Source organism: Haliotis cracherodii, unplaced genomic scaffold, assembly GCF_022045235.1.
Source record: "Haliotis cracherodii isolate W230 unplaced genomic scaffold, xgHalCrac1.p SCAF_22, whole genome shotgun sequence".
Lineage (NCBI taxonomy): Eukaryota > Metazoa > Mollusca > Gastropoda > Lepetellida > Haliotidae > Haliotis > Haliotis cracherodii.
This window is the reverse complement of record NW_027266278.1, coordinates 2,826,084-2,842,900: the sequence shown is the minus strand read 5'-3', so window position 1 is coordinate 2,842,900 and position 16,817 is coordinate 2,826,084. Positions and strand designations below refer to the sequence as shown.

Below are 16,817 nucleotides of genomic sequence, written 5' to 3'. Positions count from 1 at the left end.
TAGCGTGTAAAGTTTGGAAATCATGTGCAGCATATCGTGACAAGAATAAAGTCACTCTGTGGTAACACTTGGTGATTGTTAGTTTTGCCATTAAGTGGTACACATTGGAAACATCTCTTCATTATGTAGAAACTTCTCTATAGTTCGCGTTTCTTTTGGCTGGGAGAGTATAGTATTGGCATTTATTTTTCCCAAGGGGAACAACTTAATGGCAAGAGAAAAAAACCTTTTGTATTCACAAACATCTTGGTGCTCGTCAACACTGAACACATGTTGGGCACTGAATTACTTTGTTGGCAAACCTTTTGTATTGGCATACATAAGCAAAACCCAAATTCCAATAGCAACTCTCTTGTAACTTAGACTGATTTCAGAAAAGATCGAGATACTTAAAAAAACCTGCTCAAAGAGACCCTTTAAATGGAAAGTGGTCCACCATGGTCCCTGTAACGAAACAGCCCCGTACATGGACTGGTGCTGCTATTCCAAGTGCTCCCGGTAACGGTAATGCATAGTGTCTTAGGAGGGCACAACACAGGGTGGAATGGCCCAGTTTCTAGATTCTCTTATCCTACGCCCAGTTCCACAAAGCAATGTTAAGCTATGACTGTTGTACATAAGTCTATGTTAAAGTATGGGAGTTACGATCATCTTAGAGCTATGACTGTCATAAGTCTAGGATTTCTAATTATCTTAGAGCCATAAGTGTAGTAAGTCTATATTAAAGTATGGGAGCTACGATTTTCGTAAGTATATGTTAAAGTATGAGAGCTATGAACATCTTAATGTTTCAATTGTCATAAGACTAAGTTAAAGTATGGGAGTTATGATCACCTTAGAGCTATGACTATCGTAAATCTATGGAGTATTGGAGTTCCGATCATCTTAGAGCTGTGACTTTTGTAGGTCTATGTTAAAGTATGGGAGTTACGATCATCTTAGAGCTACAACGGCTGTAAGTCTATGCTAATGTATGGGAGTTACGATCATCTTAGCATTAAGATCGCTCTGTAGAACAGGACACTGATGACCTTATTGAATGATGAGCTTACATCTGTATGGGACACCCTTCCATCTGAAACATTTTGAGTTTGTTACTTTTACACAAACAATTGTTAGGGATAATCCTGTGATGGGTACAGGGTAGTTGATTCGTCAAAGGATGCAGAATACCCAGATTATTGCTGCCAATTGGTACAGAACTTTCACCCTACTTGGATTTTGAAAACTAAATGAGGCTGAATCTGATTTTGTTCCTTGATGGGTTTTCTATTGGAAAGATATTGGTAATCTTCCAATTGATCTTCCAAGCACGTAGAACTGGGGACAGTCAGCCAGCTGGACCATCATTGCCCACATCTAGAAATATCCCTGACAACTGAAGATGTCACACCGTGTGATTTAGTTCCAATACCAGTCGCAAAAGGTAGGGGTACCCGTTTTGTAAACAATTTGTCACAAAATATTGTAAGTCTCATCATAGGCCTGATCCAGCGTTTACCACATTTTGTCAAGCCATAGCTTTTTTTGTTGGGAATATTTGATGACAATCCACTGCAAACATTTCAAGCAAGAACATCATTCAATATTAATTAATGCTGATTTCATTCCACTTTTCATGAATAATATTGATATCATTTTGTTGGAGACTACAGGGTTCTTCCATAAGTTCTTCACAATCCTGTACAGTGAATGAGGTAAGTCGCATTAAACACCAGGAAAACGTATACCAAGTCTCCAGTGATGCATCTCCTGAAGGGGTTGGCCCTGTTTCAATAACTCGATGTTGTTTCACAGCTGTATCGTCCAAGGTTCTCCTGTTATCTGGCTTGCACAATTTAGTTGATATGTACCCATAAACACTCACTTCCAGCAGTAGAGGTAAATATCACATTTGGCGGCCATCTTGTTCTTGCCCCTTGTGGATTAATCATTTGAGGCAACTCTTAGAAAACAAAGGCAAAGTTCAGAAGCTAATCACCACTACACACTAAAAGGCTTTAGATATTTGACACGAAGAATAGATCGAAAATGAAGTTTCAATCATGCACAAGTTTCATTCCAGTGGTGTAACGTAATGCTCATGGCTGACACAGTTTGTACTGCATAAATCCAGTGCTTCAAGGAAGGATGAGCCCAGTCCAGTTCTCCCAGCTGAGAAGATGACAAAACCGCTTCATCTCCAGCTAGGGACAGATCATGGGATGGTGATCTATATCCTATATGTAATGTACTGATATATGCGAGATATCCCTCCACAGCATTGTCAAACTATATATTAGCCCATTCGTGGCCGACTAAACGTCTCTGACACTACTGCTTACCATACACATTGCAGCTTAGCTGATGGCTGTCCTGCTAGGGCTCGTGTGCATGTCAGTACATTAAATGTCAGCTGACAGAACTCCACATCCGACACACGCCTTTCTCACATCACATTTCTAAGAACATTATGTCCTGGAGGACATGATCCAAGCGATCACCGAACACCAGTTGCATGAAAATGATACTCCAATCCATGAGGAAAATTTGAAGAGGAAAAAGAATATGACACAATGACTTACAAGGCATTGCACATATTTTGACAACAATCTGACAATGTCCCTAGCTCTGGGAAGATGGTAGATGCTGCTACGCAACAGTCTCCATGGTTTCGTCACGTCTAGAAGCCGCATCTACAGCCCTAGTGGACGACCTCAGCATCACGTTCAGCCTCTGTACCGCCTGACCTCTTCTGGTTGCTATGGCGATGTGGGCGCCATCTTGCTTGCATAGAGCAGACAACGAAAGTGTTCATCTGCTGGAAGTACACTCATTGCAGGCTGAAATAGGAAACACGGAGTGAACTACTGCTGAAACATGAGGAAACATTAGGAAACATTAGTTACCGTATTCGATGTAATGAGTGCCCAGGGCGCTCTCAAAATTAGAAATAGGGGGATCTTATGAGAATATTATTTTCGTGAAAAAAGTTGAAAGATAAATTTCATGGTTTATGCCGGCAGCCTGAAATGTTTATGTCTAACAGATATATTTTTTAGTTATTATGTAAGCTGGTGTTGTGTGTGCAGGGTTTACAGTGTTGTGTGTGCAGGGTTTACAGTGTGTGTCTCTTACTGTGTTGGTTATTTTGTCAGCTGGTGTTGTGTGTGCAGGGTTTACAGTGTGTGTCTCTAACTGTGTTAGTTATTATGTCAGCTGGTGTTGTGTGTGCAGGGTTTATAGTGTGTGTCTCTAACTGTGTTAGTTATTATGTCAGCTGGTGTTGTGTGTGCAGGGTTTACAGTGTGTGTCTCTAACTGTGTTAGTTATTTTGTCAGCTGGTGTTGTGTGTGCAGGGTTTACAGTGTGTGTCTCTAACTGTGTTAGTTATTATGTCAGCTGGTGTTGTGTGTGCAGGGTTTACAGTGTGTCTCTTACTGTGTTAGTTATTATGTCAGCTGGTGTTGTGTGTGCAGGGTTTACAGTGTGTGTCTCTAACTGTGTTAGTTATTATGTCAGCTAGTGTTGTGTGTGCAGGGTTTACAGTGTGTCTCTTACTGTGTTAGTTATTTTGTCAGCTGGTGTTGTGTGTGCAGGGTTTACAGTGTGTGTCTCTAACTGTGTTAGTTATTATGTCAGCTGGTGCTGTGTGTGCAGGGTTTACAGTGTGTGTCTCTAACTGTGTTAGTTATTATGTCAGCTGGTGTTGTGTGTGCAGGGTTTACAGTGTGTGTCTCTAACTGTGTTAGTTATTTTGTCAGCTGGTGTTGTGTGTGCAGGGTTTACAGTGTGTGTCTCTAACTGTGTTAGTTATTATGTCAGCTGGTGTTGTGTGTGCAGGGTTTACAGTGTGTGTCTCTAACTGTGTTAGTTATTATGTCAGCTGGTGTTGTGTGTGCAGGGTTTACAGTGTGTGTCTCTAACTGTGTTAGTTATTTTGTCAGCTGGTGTTGTGTATGCAGGGTTTACAGTGTGTGTCTCTTACTGTGTTAGTTATTATGTCACCTGGTGTTGTGTGTGCAGGGTTTACAGTGTGTGTCTATTACTGTGTTAGTTATTATGTCAGCTGGTGTTGTGTGTGCAGGGTTTATAGTGTGTGTCTCTTACTGTGTTAGTTATTATGTCAGCTGGTGTTGTGTGTGCAGGGTTTACAGTGTGTGTCTCTTATTGTGTTAGTTATTATGTCAGCTGGTGTTGTGTGTGCAGGGTTTACAGTGTGTGTCTCTTACTGTGTTAGTTATTATGTCAGCTAGTGTTGTGTGTGCAGGGTTTACAGTGTGTGTCTCTTACTGTGTTAGTTATTTTGTCAGCTAGTGTTGTGTGTGCAGGGTTTACAGTGTGTGTCCCTAACTGTGTTAGTTATTATGTCAGCTGGTGTTGTGTGTGCAGGGTTTACAGTGTGTGTCTCTAACTGTGTTAGTTATTATGTCAGCTGGTGCTGTGTGTGCAGGGTTTACAGTGTGTGTCTCTAACTGTGTTAGTTATTATGTCAGCTGGTGTTGTGTGTGCAGGGTTTACAGTGTGTGTCTCTAACTGTGTTAGTTATTTTGTCAGCTGGTGTTGTGTGTGCAGGGTTTACAGTGTGTGTCTCTTACTGTGTTAGTTATTATGTCAGCTGGTGTTGTGTGTGCAGGGTTTACAGTGTGTGTCTCTTACTGTGTTAGTTATTTTGTCAGCTGGTGTTGTGTGTGCAGGGTTTACAGTGTGTGTCCCTAACTGTGTTAGTTATTATGTCAGCTGGTGTTGTGTGTGCAGGGTTTACAGTGTGTGTCTCTAACTGTGTTAGTTATTTTGTCAGCTGGTGTTGTGTGTGCAGGGTTTACAGTGTGTGTCTCTTACTGTGTTAGTTATTATGTCACCTGGTGTTGTGTGTGCAGGGTTTACAGTGTGTGTCTATTACTGTGTTAGTTATTATGTCAGCTGGTGTTGTGTGTGCAGGGTTTATAGTGTGTGTCTCTTACTGTGTTAGTTATTTTGTCAGCTGGTGTTGTGTGTGCAGGGTTTACAGTGTGTGTCTCTAACTGTGTTAGTTATTTTGTCAGCTGGTGTTGTGTATGCAGGGTTTACAGTGTGTGTCTCTTACTGTGTTAGTTATTATGTCACCTGGTGTTGTGTGTGCAGGGTTTACAGTGTGTGTCTATTACTGTGTTAGTTATTATGTCAGCTGGTGTTGTGTGTGCAGGGTTTATAGTGTGTGTCTCTTACTGTGTTAGTTATTATGTCAGCTGGTGTTGTGTGTGCAGGGTTTACAGTGTGTGTCTCTTATTGTGTTAGTTATTATGTCAGCTGGTGTTGTGTGTGCAGGGTTTACAGTGTGTGTCTCTTACTGTGTTAGTTATTATGTCAGCTAGTGTTGTGTGTGCAGGGTTTACAGTGTGTGTCTCTTACTGTGTTAGTTATTTTGTCAGCTAGTGTTGTGTGTGCAGGGTTTACAGTGTGTGTCCCTAACTGTGTTAGTTATTATGTCAGCTGGTGTTGTGTGTGCAGGGTTTACAGTGTGTGTCTCTAACTGTGTTAGTTATTATGTCAGCTGGTGCTGTGTGTGCAGGGTTTACAGTGTGTGTCTCTAACTGTGTTAGTTATTATGTCAGCTGGTGTTGTGTGTGCAGGGTTTACAGTGTGTGTCTCTAACTGTGTTAGTTATTTTGTCAGCTGGTGTTGTGTGTGCAGGGTTTACAGTGTGTGTCTCTTACTGTGTTAGTTATTATGTCAGCTGGTGTTGTGTGTGCAGGGTTTACAGTGTGTGTCTCTTACTGTGTTAGTTATTTTGTCAGCTGGTGTTGTGTGTGCAGGGTTTACAGTGTGTGTCCCTAACTGTGTTAGTTATTATGTCAGCTGGTGTTGTGTGTGCAGGGTTTACAGTGTGTGTCTCTAACTGTGTTAGTTATTATGTCAGCTGGTGTTGTGTGTGCAGGGTTTACAGTGTGTCTCTAACTGTGTTAGTTATTATGTCAGCTAGTGTTGTGTGTGCAGGGTTTATAGTGTGTGTCTCTAACTGTGCTGGTTATTTTGTCAGCTAGTGTTGTGTTTGCAGGGTTTACAGTGTGTGTCTCTAACTGTGTTAGTTATTTTGTCAGCTGGTGTTGTGTTTGCAGGGTTTACAGTGTGTCTCTTACTGTGTTAGTTATTTTGTCAGCTGGTCTTGTGTGTGCAGGGATTACAGTGTGTGTCTCTAACTGTGTTAGTTATTTTGTCAGCTGATGTTGTGTGTGCAGGGTTTACAGTGTGTGTCTCTAACTGTGTTAGTTATTATGTCAGCTGGTGTTGTGTGTGCAGGGTTTACAGTGTGTGTCTCTAACTGTGTTAGTTATTTTGTCAGCTAGTGTTGTGTATGCAGGGTTTACAGTGTGTGTCTCTAACTGTGTTAGTTATTTTGTCAGCTGGTGTTGTGTGTGCAGGGTTAACAGTGTGTGTCTCTAACTGTGTTAGTTATTTTGTCAGCTGGTGTTGTGTGTGCAGGGTTTACAGTGTGTGTCTATTACTGTGTTAGTTATTTTGTCAGCTGGTGTTGTGTGTGCAGGGTTTACAGTGTGTGTCTCTAACTGTGTTAGTTATTTTGTCAGCTGGTGTTGTGTGTGCAGGGTTTACAGTGTGTGTCTCTAACTGTGTTAGTTATTTTGTCAGCTGGTGTTGTGTGTGCAGGGTTTACAGTGTGTGTCTCTAACTGTGTTAGTTATTTTGTCACCTGGTGTTGTGTATGCAGGGTTTACAGTGTGTGTCTCTAACTGTGTTGGTTATTTTGTCAGCTGGTGTTGTGTATGCAGGGTTTACAGTGTGTGTCTCTTACTGTGTTAGTTATTATGTCAGCTGGTGTTGTGTGTGCAGGGTTTATAGTGTGTGTCTCTAACTGTGTTAGTTATTATGTCAGCTGGTGTTGTGTGTGCAGGGTTTACAGTGTGTGTCTCTAACAGTGTTGGTTATTTTGTCAGCTGGTGTTGTGTGTGCAGGGTTTACAGCGTGTGTCTATTACTGTGTTAGTTATTTTGTCAGCTGGTGTTGTGTGTGCAGGGTTTACAGTGTGTGTCTCTAACTGTGTTAGTTATTTTGTCAGCTGGTGTTGTGTGTGCAGGGTTTACAGTGTGTGTCTCTAACTGTGTTAGTTATTATGTCAGCTGGTGCTGTGTGTGCAGGGTTTACAGTGTGTGTCTCTAACTGTGTTAGTTATTATGTCAGCTGGTGTTGTGTATGCAGGGTTTACAGTGTGTGCCTCTAACTGTGTTAGTTATTTTGTCACCTGGTGTTGTGTATGCAGGGTTTACAGTGTGTGTCTCTAACTGTGTTAGTTATTTTGTCACCTGGTGTTGTGTGTGCAGGGTTTATAGTGTGTGTCTCTTACTGTGTTAGTTATTATGTCAGCTGGTGTTGTGTGTGCAGGGTTTACAGTGTGTGTCTCTAACTGTGTTAGTTATTTTGTCAGCTGGTGTTGTGTGTGCAGGGTTTACAGTGTGTGTCTCTAACTGTGTTAGTTATTTTGTCAGCTGGTGTTGTGTGTGCAGGGTTTACAGTGTGTGTCTCTAACTGTGTTAGTTATTATGTCAGCTGGTGTTGTGTATGCAGGGTTTACAGTGTGTGCCTCTAACTGTGTTAGTTATTTTGTCACCTGGTGTTGTGTATGCAGGGTTTACAGTGTGTGTCTCTAACTGTGTTAGTTATTTTGTCACCTGGTGTTGTGTGTGCAGGGTTTATAGTGTGTGTCTCTTACTGTGTTAGTTATTATGTCAGCTGGTGTTGTGTGTGCAGGGTTTACAGTGTGTGTCTCTAACTGTGTTAGTTATTATGTCAGCTGGTGCTGTGTATGCAGGGTTTACAGTGTGTGTCTCTAACTGTGTTAGTTATTTTGTCAGCTGGTGTTGTGTGTGCAGGGTTTACAGTGTGTGTCTCTTATTGTGTTAGTTATTATGTCAGCTGGTGTTGTGTGTGCAGGGTTTACAGTGTGTGTCTCTAACTGTGTTAGTTATTTTGTCAGCTGGTGTTGTGTGTGCAGGGTTTACAGTGTGTGTCTCTAACTGTGTTAGTTATTATGTCAGCTGGTGTTGTGTGTGCAGGGTTTACAGTGTGTGTCTCTTACTGTGTTAGTTATTTTGTCAGCTGGTGTTGTGTGTGCAGGGTTTACAGTGTGTGTCTCTAACTGTGTTAGTTATTATGTCAGCTGGTGTTGTGTGTGCAGGGTTTACAGTGTGTGTCTCTAACTGTGTTAGTTATTATGTCAGCTGGTGTTGTGTGTGCAGGGTTTACAGTGTGTGTCTCTTACTGTGTTAGTTATTTTGTCAGCTGGTGTTGTGTGTGCAGGGTTTACAGTGTGTGTCTCTAACTGTGTTAGTTATTATGTCAGCTGGTGTTGTGTGTGCAGGGTTTACAGTGTGTGTCTCTAACTGTGTTAGTTATTATGTCAGCTGGTGTTGTGTGTGCAGGGTTTACAGTGTGTGTCTCTAACTGTGTTAGTTATTATGTCAGCTGGTGTTGTGTGTGCAGGGTTTACAGTGTGTGTCTCTAACTGTGTTAGTTATTATGTCAGCTGGTGTTGTGTGTGCAGGGTTTACAGTGTGTGTCTCTTACTGTGTTAGTTATTTTGTCAGCTGGTGTTGTGTATGCAGGGTTTACAGTGTGTGTCTCTAACTGTGTTAGTTATTATGTCAGCTGGTGTTGTGTGTGCAGGGTTTACAGTGTGTGTCTCTAACTGTGTTAGTTATTTTGTCAGCTGGTGTTGTGTGTGCAGGGTTTACAGTGTGTGTCTATTACTGTGTTAGTTATTTTGTCAGCTGGTGTTGCGTGTGCAGGGTTTACAGTGTGTGTCTCTAACTGTGTTAGTTATTTTGTCAGCTGGTGTTGCGTGTGCAGGGTTTACAGTGTGTGTCTCTAACTGTGTTAGTTATTTTGTCAGCTGGTGTTGTGTGTGCAGGGATTACAGTGTGTGTCTCTAACTGTGTTAGTTATTTTGTCACCTAGTGTTTCTTAGTAGGGCTGAAATGGTTCACCCAGGGACTCGGGTCAGGAGGGTACTGAGTAGGACCCCACTACCCACAGGACTACCCGGACCCCAGCTCAATGACAAAAATTATCTGGAACTCTATGGTTACACTACAATTCACTAATATTGGCATTTTTTCTGACTATTCACCCATTCCTTCTGACATTTATATGTTTGAGTAAATACAAAGCTTCAGTCAAGTTCAGTGTATGCATGACCAGATGGTTTAATTGTGTATCTAAGTACAAATCCCAATCAGACATTTTGTACCCAGCTTGAGACCTACAGCAGGCACCTGGGTAGGATCAGGTGACAGGGGTTTGGGTACCAAGGTAGAATATTGAGACTCATCACAGTCCTATTTCTTAGCCTTGTTGTCATAGGCAGACCTCAGACCTGGGCCCCACACAGGTACAAAATTAGGCCTGGACCCCGGTACAATATGTGAAGCCTGGACCCCGGTACAATATGTGAAGCCTGGACCCCACACAGGTACAAAATTAGGCCTAGACCCCGGTACAATATGTGAAGCCTGGACCCCGGTACAATATGTGAAGCCTGGACCCCGGTACAATATGTGAAGCCAAGACCGCACACAGGTACAATATGTGAAGCCTGGACCCCACACAGGTACAATATGTGAAGCCTGGACACCACACAGGTACAATATGTGAAGCCTGGACCCCGGTACAATATGTGAAGCCAAGACCGCACACAGGTACAATATGTGAAGCCTGGACCCCACACAGGTACAATATGTGAAGCCTGGACACCACACAGGTACAATATGTGAAGCCTGGACCCCACACAGGTACAATATGTGAAGCCTGGACCCCACACAGGTACAATATGTGAAGCCAAGACCCCACACAGGTACAATATGTGAAGCCTGGACCCCACACAGGTACAATATGTGAAGCCTGGACCCCACACAGGTACAATATGTGAAGCATGGACCCCACACAGGTACAATATGTGAAGCCTGGACCCCACACAGGTACAATATGTGAAGCCTGGACCCCACACAGGTACAATATGTGAAGCCAAGACCCCACAGAGGTACAATATGTGAAGCCTGGACCCAACACAGGTACAATATGTGAAGCCTGGACCCCACACAGGTACAATATGTGAAGCCTTGACCCCACACAGGTACAATATGTGAAGCCTAGACCCCGGTACAATATGTGAAGCCTGGATCCCACACAGGTACAATATGTGAAGCCTGGACCCCACACAGGTACAATATGTGAAGCCTGGACCCCACACAGGTACAATATGTGAAGCCTGGACCCCACACAGGTACAATATGTGAAGCCTTGACCCCGGTACAATATGTGAAGCCTGGACCCCACACAGGTACAATATGTGAAGCCTGGACCGCACACAGGTACAATATGTGAAGCCTAGACCCCGGTACAATATGTGAAGCCTAGACCCCGGTACAATATGTGAAGCCTGGATCCCACACAGGTACAATATGTGAAGCCTGGACCCCACACAGGTACAATATGTGAAGCCTGGACCCCACACAGGTACAATATGTGAAGCCTGGTCCCCGGTACAATATGTGAAGCATGGACCCCGGTACAATATGTGAAGCATGGCCCCCACACAGGTACAATATGTGAAGCATGGACCCCACACATGTACAATATGTGAAGCCTGGACCCCACACAGGTACAATATGTGAAGCCTGGACCCAACACAGGTACAATATGTGAAGCCTGGACCCAACACAGGTACAATATGTGAAGCCTGGACCCCACACAGGTACAATATGGGAAGCCAAGACCCCACACAGGTACAATATGTGAAGCCTGGACCCCACACAGGTACAATATGTGAAGCCTGGACCCCGGTACAATATGTGAAGCCTGGACCCCACACAGGTACAATATGTGAAGCCTGGACCCCACACAGGTACAATATGGGAAGCCTGGACCCCACACAGGTACAATATGTGAAGCCTGGACCCCACACAGGTACAATATGTGAAGCCTGGACCCCACACAGGTACAATATGTGAAGCCTGGACCCCACACAGGTACAATATGTGAAGCCTGGACCCCACACAGGTACAATATGTGAAGCCTGGACCCCACACGGGTACAATATGTGAAGCCTGGACCCCACACGGGTACAATATGTGAAGCCTGGACCCCACACAGGTACAATATGTGAAGCCTGGACCCCACACGGGTACAATATGTGAAGCCTGGACCCCACACAGGTACAATATGGGAAGCATGGACCCCACACAGGTACAATATGTGAAGCCTGGACCCAACACAGGTACAATATGTGAAGCCTGGACCCAACACAGGTACAATATGTGAAGCCTGGACCCCACACAGGTACAATATGGGAAGCCAAGACCCCACACAGGTACAATATGTGAAGCCTGGACCCCACACAGGTACAATATGTGAAGCCTGGACCCCGGTACAATATGTGAAGCCTGGACCCCACACAGGTACAATATGTGAAGCCTGGACCCCACACAGGTACAATATGGGAAGCCTGGACCCCACACAGGTACAATATGTGAAGCCTGGACCCCACACAGGTACAATATGTGAAGCCTGGACCCCACACAGGTACAATATGTGAAGCCTGGACCCCACACAGGTACAATATGTGAAGCCTGGACCCCACACAGGTACAATATGTGAAGCCTGGACCCCACACGGGTACAATATGTGAAGCCTGGACCCCACACGGGTACAATATGTGAAGCCTGGACCCCACACAGGTACAATATGTGAAGCCTGGACCCCACACGGGTACAATATGTGAAGCCTGGACCCCACACAGGTACAATATGGGAAGCATGGACCCCACACAGGTGTCAACGTTCCGTTGTTGTGATTATAGTGAGTGAGTGAGTGAGTGTGAGAAAGAGTACACCACTGTTAGCAATATTCCAGCAATATCACTGCTGGGGACACCAGAAATGGGCTTCACACATTGTAACCATGTGTGGAATCGAACCCGGAGTCTTCGGCATGACAAGCAAATGCTTTACCACTAGGCTACCCGACTGGTAGGACGTGTACAGATATTGAGATTGTAACCTAATGACTGACTGTTCTTGTGGTAAATGTGAAGAATTAGTTCTGCAATTTAACTGCGTTCAGACCTGTGTAGGGGCGGTCGGGTAGCCTAGTGGTTAGAGCGTTCGCTCGTCACGCCGAAGACCCGGGTTCGAATCCTGACATGGGTACATTGTGTGAAGCCCATTTCTGGTGTCCCCCGCCGTGATATTGCTGGAATATTGCTAAAAGCGGTGTAAAACTATACTCACTCACTCAGACCTGTGTATTTCACTATTTTCATGAATTGTTGTTTCCTGGATTCGAAAAGATTTGCAACCAGTTCTTAAATAATTCAGTTTTCCACTTTTATCCAAAAGAAATGCTGCCATGCACTTGTGGTGTGAAATGTTGACTGCACTGGGTGCAGCCTTGCAATACAAGTTAACTGCACTAGCAATGTTTTACCTGCACTGGGTGCATCCTGGCAATACAAGTTACCTGCACTAGCAATGTTTTACCTGCACTGGTGCAGCCTAGATATAGCAAAATTGATCCCTGATACATTTATTCTTACACAAGTCTTATAAAATCAGTATGATGCACATGTGTGTGTAATAAGTTCTTTACTGATCACAACAGCTGTCTTGGAGAACCGCAATTGTCAACAATCCTCAGCTATGACGTCGTTTCTGGTGTGACGCTGTTCCAAACTTACGTCACAATGAGATTCGACTGATGTCAATGCCATCTGGTGGGCATAAAGTGATTTTTGTACCAGTGCATGCACCCTTTTTATGACTCAGTTGTTTCTAACCCTATGGGTTATAAAGATAATTATTGTAACTAACAGCTTCCTTAATGCATTTGATAAATACAGGAGCTGTTTATTACCATGTCATCCTAATGAACAGATGGATGACTGCCTGGATGTGATGTATCCTTACATATACATGTGGACGTGTAGAGAGATTTTGAAGTCTGTTTCAGGGCTTTTGTTCTGACTTCCATGAAAACAAATTCTCATTACAATACGACCTGTGTCCTTTCTGTACACAACTGGTCAGACAAATAATGATTACTATTTATTTTTTCAATTTTTTCAATTTAGACGGCAATTATCCCAGGTTTCTCTATTGCTTCAAAATTGCGTCACTCAGAGTTGTTTCACAGATCTGTTGGAGATGGGGACAGAAAATGGAGGCGTTACGGCACTTTATGAAGGTGAGGTGGGGTGAAATGGGGTGGTTTATGTCGCATCCAAGATTATTCCACGTGTGTGTGTGTTGGGGTGTTTAACATGAATACCCCACTCAGACACAGTATACTGACTCCGAGCCGACCAGTCCTTGTTTTAGCATCTGAATGTCAGGCGCCACACAGGCCAGGGTAACAACAAGTATCATCTTTTAACATTTTTTGGTATGACGCAGCCGGGGATGAAACCCCAGACACTCTACCACTAGACCACAGAGGCGGTCAGCACTTCATGGCATATGGCAGCCCCAGCCAGTGTGATTCAAGTTGTTAAACCCCCTTGCTTGTCTGCTACCTCAACTGGTAGGATCTATATAAGCATGACGTTAATATGTTCCCTTTTTTGTCCAAGTGTTGGGCTGAAAATTAGCACCAGCAGGTGAAACATTGTGGTGCCATTTATTGAAAAATCTCTGACTCTAAGTAGATTCTAACAACCAATATTAAATTGCAAATATGCCACTTTTGTCCATATCTGACATGGTTAGATTGTACTACAAGTAGCATCGCAGGCAACATGAAGTCGAGATTTGGGCGATTATCCTGCCTCACCTATTTCCTTTTATCTCATCTCAACGTTTGATTGGTCGGAAAAACATCAATGGAAATCAGGCAGGTTGGACTTTTCGCTTTGCAGTTAACTCGGACTGTTTACTTTAACACTTCACTACTGGGGCTGGGACGGGTAACTCGGGTACTCGGTACTCGGGTACTCGGGTGGGTCCTAAGTAGGACCTGGGTACCCACAAGACTACCTGGACCCGTGGTTAGTCATGTGATATATTGTTTAATGACAAAACTCACTATAGCTCTGTGGTTACTTTACAAGTTGCTAATGTTCGCATTTCTTTCTGACCATGCACACATTCCTTTTGACTTGTATATGTTTGAGTAAAGATAAAGCTTCAGTCAACTCGGTGAATGCATGATCGGATTGTTTGATGCATGTATGTAAATAGTTTTAGCCAGGGCTGCGGTAAAACAATTATTAATCAGACATTTTGTTCCCAACTCTTGAGACTTGCAGCGGGTACCCGAGTAGGGTCGGGTAATATGGTGTCAGGTACCCGGGGTACGGTCGGGTAATATGGTGTCGGGTACCCGGGTAGGGTCGGGTAATAGGGTGTCGGGTACCCGGGTAGGGTCAGGTAATATGGTGTCAGGTACCCAAGTAGGGTCGGGTAATATGGTGTCAGGTACCCGGGTAGGGTCGGGTAATAGGGTGTCGGGTACCCGGGTAGGGTCGGGTAATAGGGTGTCGGGTACCCAAGTAGGGTCGGGTAATAGGGTGTCAGGTACCCAAGTAGGGTCGGGTAATAGGGTATCGGTTCCCCGAGTAGGGTCAGGTAATATGGTGTCAGGTACCCGAGTAGGGTCGGGTAATATGGTGTCGGTTCCCCGAGTAGGGTCGGGTAATATGGTGTCAGGTACCCGAGTAGGGTCGGGTAATATGGTGTCAGGTACCCGAGTAGGGTCGGGTAATATGGTGTCAGGTACCCGGGGCGCGGTCGGGTAATATGGTGTCAGGTACCCGAGTAGGGTCGGGTAATATGGTGTCAGGTACCCGAGTAGGGTCGGGTAATATGGTGTCAGGTACCCGAGTACGGTCGGGTAATAGGGGGTCGGGTACCCGGGTAGGGTCGGGTAATATGGTGTCAGGTACCCGGGGTACGGTCGGGTAATATGGTGTCGGGTACCCAAGTAGGGTCGGGTAATAGGGTGTCAGGTACCCAAGTAGGGTCGGGTAATAGGGTGTCAGGTACCCAAGTAGGGTCGGGTAATATGGTGTCAGGTACCAGGGTAGGGTCGGGTAATATGGTGTCGGTTCCCAAGGTAGGGTTGGGTAATATGGTGTCAGGTACCTGGGTAGGGTTGGGTAATAGGGTGTCGGGTACCAGGGTAGGGTCGGGTAATAGGGTGTCGGGTACCCAGGTAGGGTCGGGTAATAGGGTGTTGTGTGTCGGGTACCAGGTAGCAAATTTGGACTCCTCCCCGCCCTATTCGCTACAAGGCCAACTGCAACTTGCTTATTTTTATGAGCCTTCTTGCCCACCAACACCAGGTGAGTGAGTGAGTGAGTGAGTGAACTAGGTATCAGCTCTGTCACAGCTTTACCATCGGCGCCAACACCATAAAAGACTTCATGTATTTACTTTGCAGGGTTTGTTTAGAGGTACTCGTCATTGATGGAGGGTTGGTGTTTTGACTGTGAACAGAAGAGGGCGAAATAGAAGATTGGGGTAGATCTTCTAGAATAGATACACAGTTTGGGTGAGTGTCACGAATACAATAGGTTATGCAGTGGATAAAACATATTAATATTTGTGTGATTTTGATGACTATTTTGCATCCTTGGGATATGAGTGTGAGAAGGTTTTGTCTGACGGCTTCACACGCAAGTCAGTAAGTTAGCTAGCATCTACTGGGGTCATGCAAACTATCGTCACTTGGTAACTACTTACTCACGTTTCTCGACGTCATTCTAATTTTGAAAAGCACGTACATCTGAAGCAGAAAACATGATGCAATGACACAATGAGATTGATGTGTTGAGAAGGTGACACGGTTAGCGCTGCGGCCGAGGTGGAGTAGTTGGAGGAGATGTGTGTTAGTGTAGGACAGAGAAGCAGCTTGTTAGTGGCGGCAGGGGGTCTGTGTGTGAGGGGGGCGGGGGGGGGGGATTATTGCTGGCGGGACAGGGGAGCAGATGCCACCCTCGACTCACCATGTTTTGTGCTGGATCTGAAAGCCAAACAGAGTTAACATTTTGAAAAATTCATTATTTGGGTTTTTGTCTGGAAGCTAAAAGATATTTATTTCATTTTGCTCTCTGTTTGAAGAGATGTGTGTGAGCTAAGGGACATCTCTCTACTTCTGTTGCCTCAGATGTTGCACAGTGTCTGAATAAAAGCAACTGTCTATTCAATATTTCCTCAGAAAATGCATCGTGTCAGTGAATTAAAGAAAATCTCTTTTTGTTCAGTACACATGTAGTTCATCAGTCCTGTTCTCGTTGAGGGTTTCCCATCTACCTGAGGCAAGAGACTATAAAAGTCTAGTTTCCACCCTTGCCGAACTAGGCTGGTATTATGGCGTTTGCATAGTCTGATCAAAAGTGTCCAACGAAATCGAAAAACGGCTCATAAACCTTCGTACAGATTTACAAAGCATGTGCACCACCAACTCGTTGTCAACAGATATTTTCCAAATCTTTTCAAGTTTTTAAATCAAGGAGCTCACATGATTTGATGCACTTCGCAATGTAAGACCCCTTTTATCACAATATAGATCTTGATTATCGATCAGATAGTCTTGACTGGGCGCCATCATTTTGTTTGGAGCAAATGCAAGTCAGGCGAGACGTGGAATCTGATTGGTCCATAAGAAAGGCTTAGAAGGGACATAGCTGGTAATAGCCACCGGTGGTGCTACGATCGAGTTCAGGAATTCCAGCCTAGTTCGGCATTGGGGAAACTGGACTTTTATGGTCAGTGAACTCCCTTTGCCTCGGTAAGATGATTGTTTCCATGACAAAGGGAAATAGTCCTGTAGTTACACCAAAGCTGAATGAACTG

At 44.3% G+C, this 16,817-nt stretch overlaps 1 protein-coding gene across 1 annotated transcript in view; it reads right to left on the bottom strand.

The window, feature by feature from the left end:
• Positions 1-842: 842 nt before the first annotated feature.
• LOC139471433 (voltage-gated potassium channel subunit beta-2-like) overlaps positions 843-16,817 on the bottom strand; it is a 59,387-nt gene continuing 43,412 nt past the window's right edge. The window contains exons 12-13 of the mRNA XM_071253798.1: positions 15,968-15,984; positions 843-2,822 (exon numbers count right to left, since the gene is read on the bottom strand). Coding sequence (XP_071109899.1) covers positions 2,794-2,822; positions 15,968-15,984 — 46 coding nt within the window. The 3' untranslated portion in view covers positions 843-2,793. The remainder of the gene's footprint in view (positions 2,823-15,967; positions 15,985-16,817) is intronic.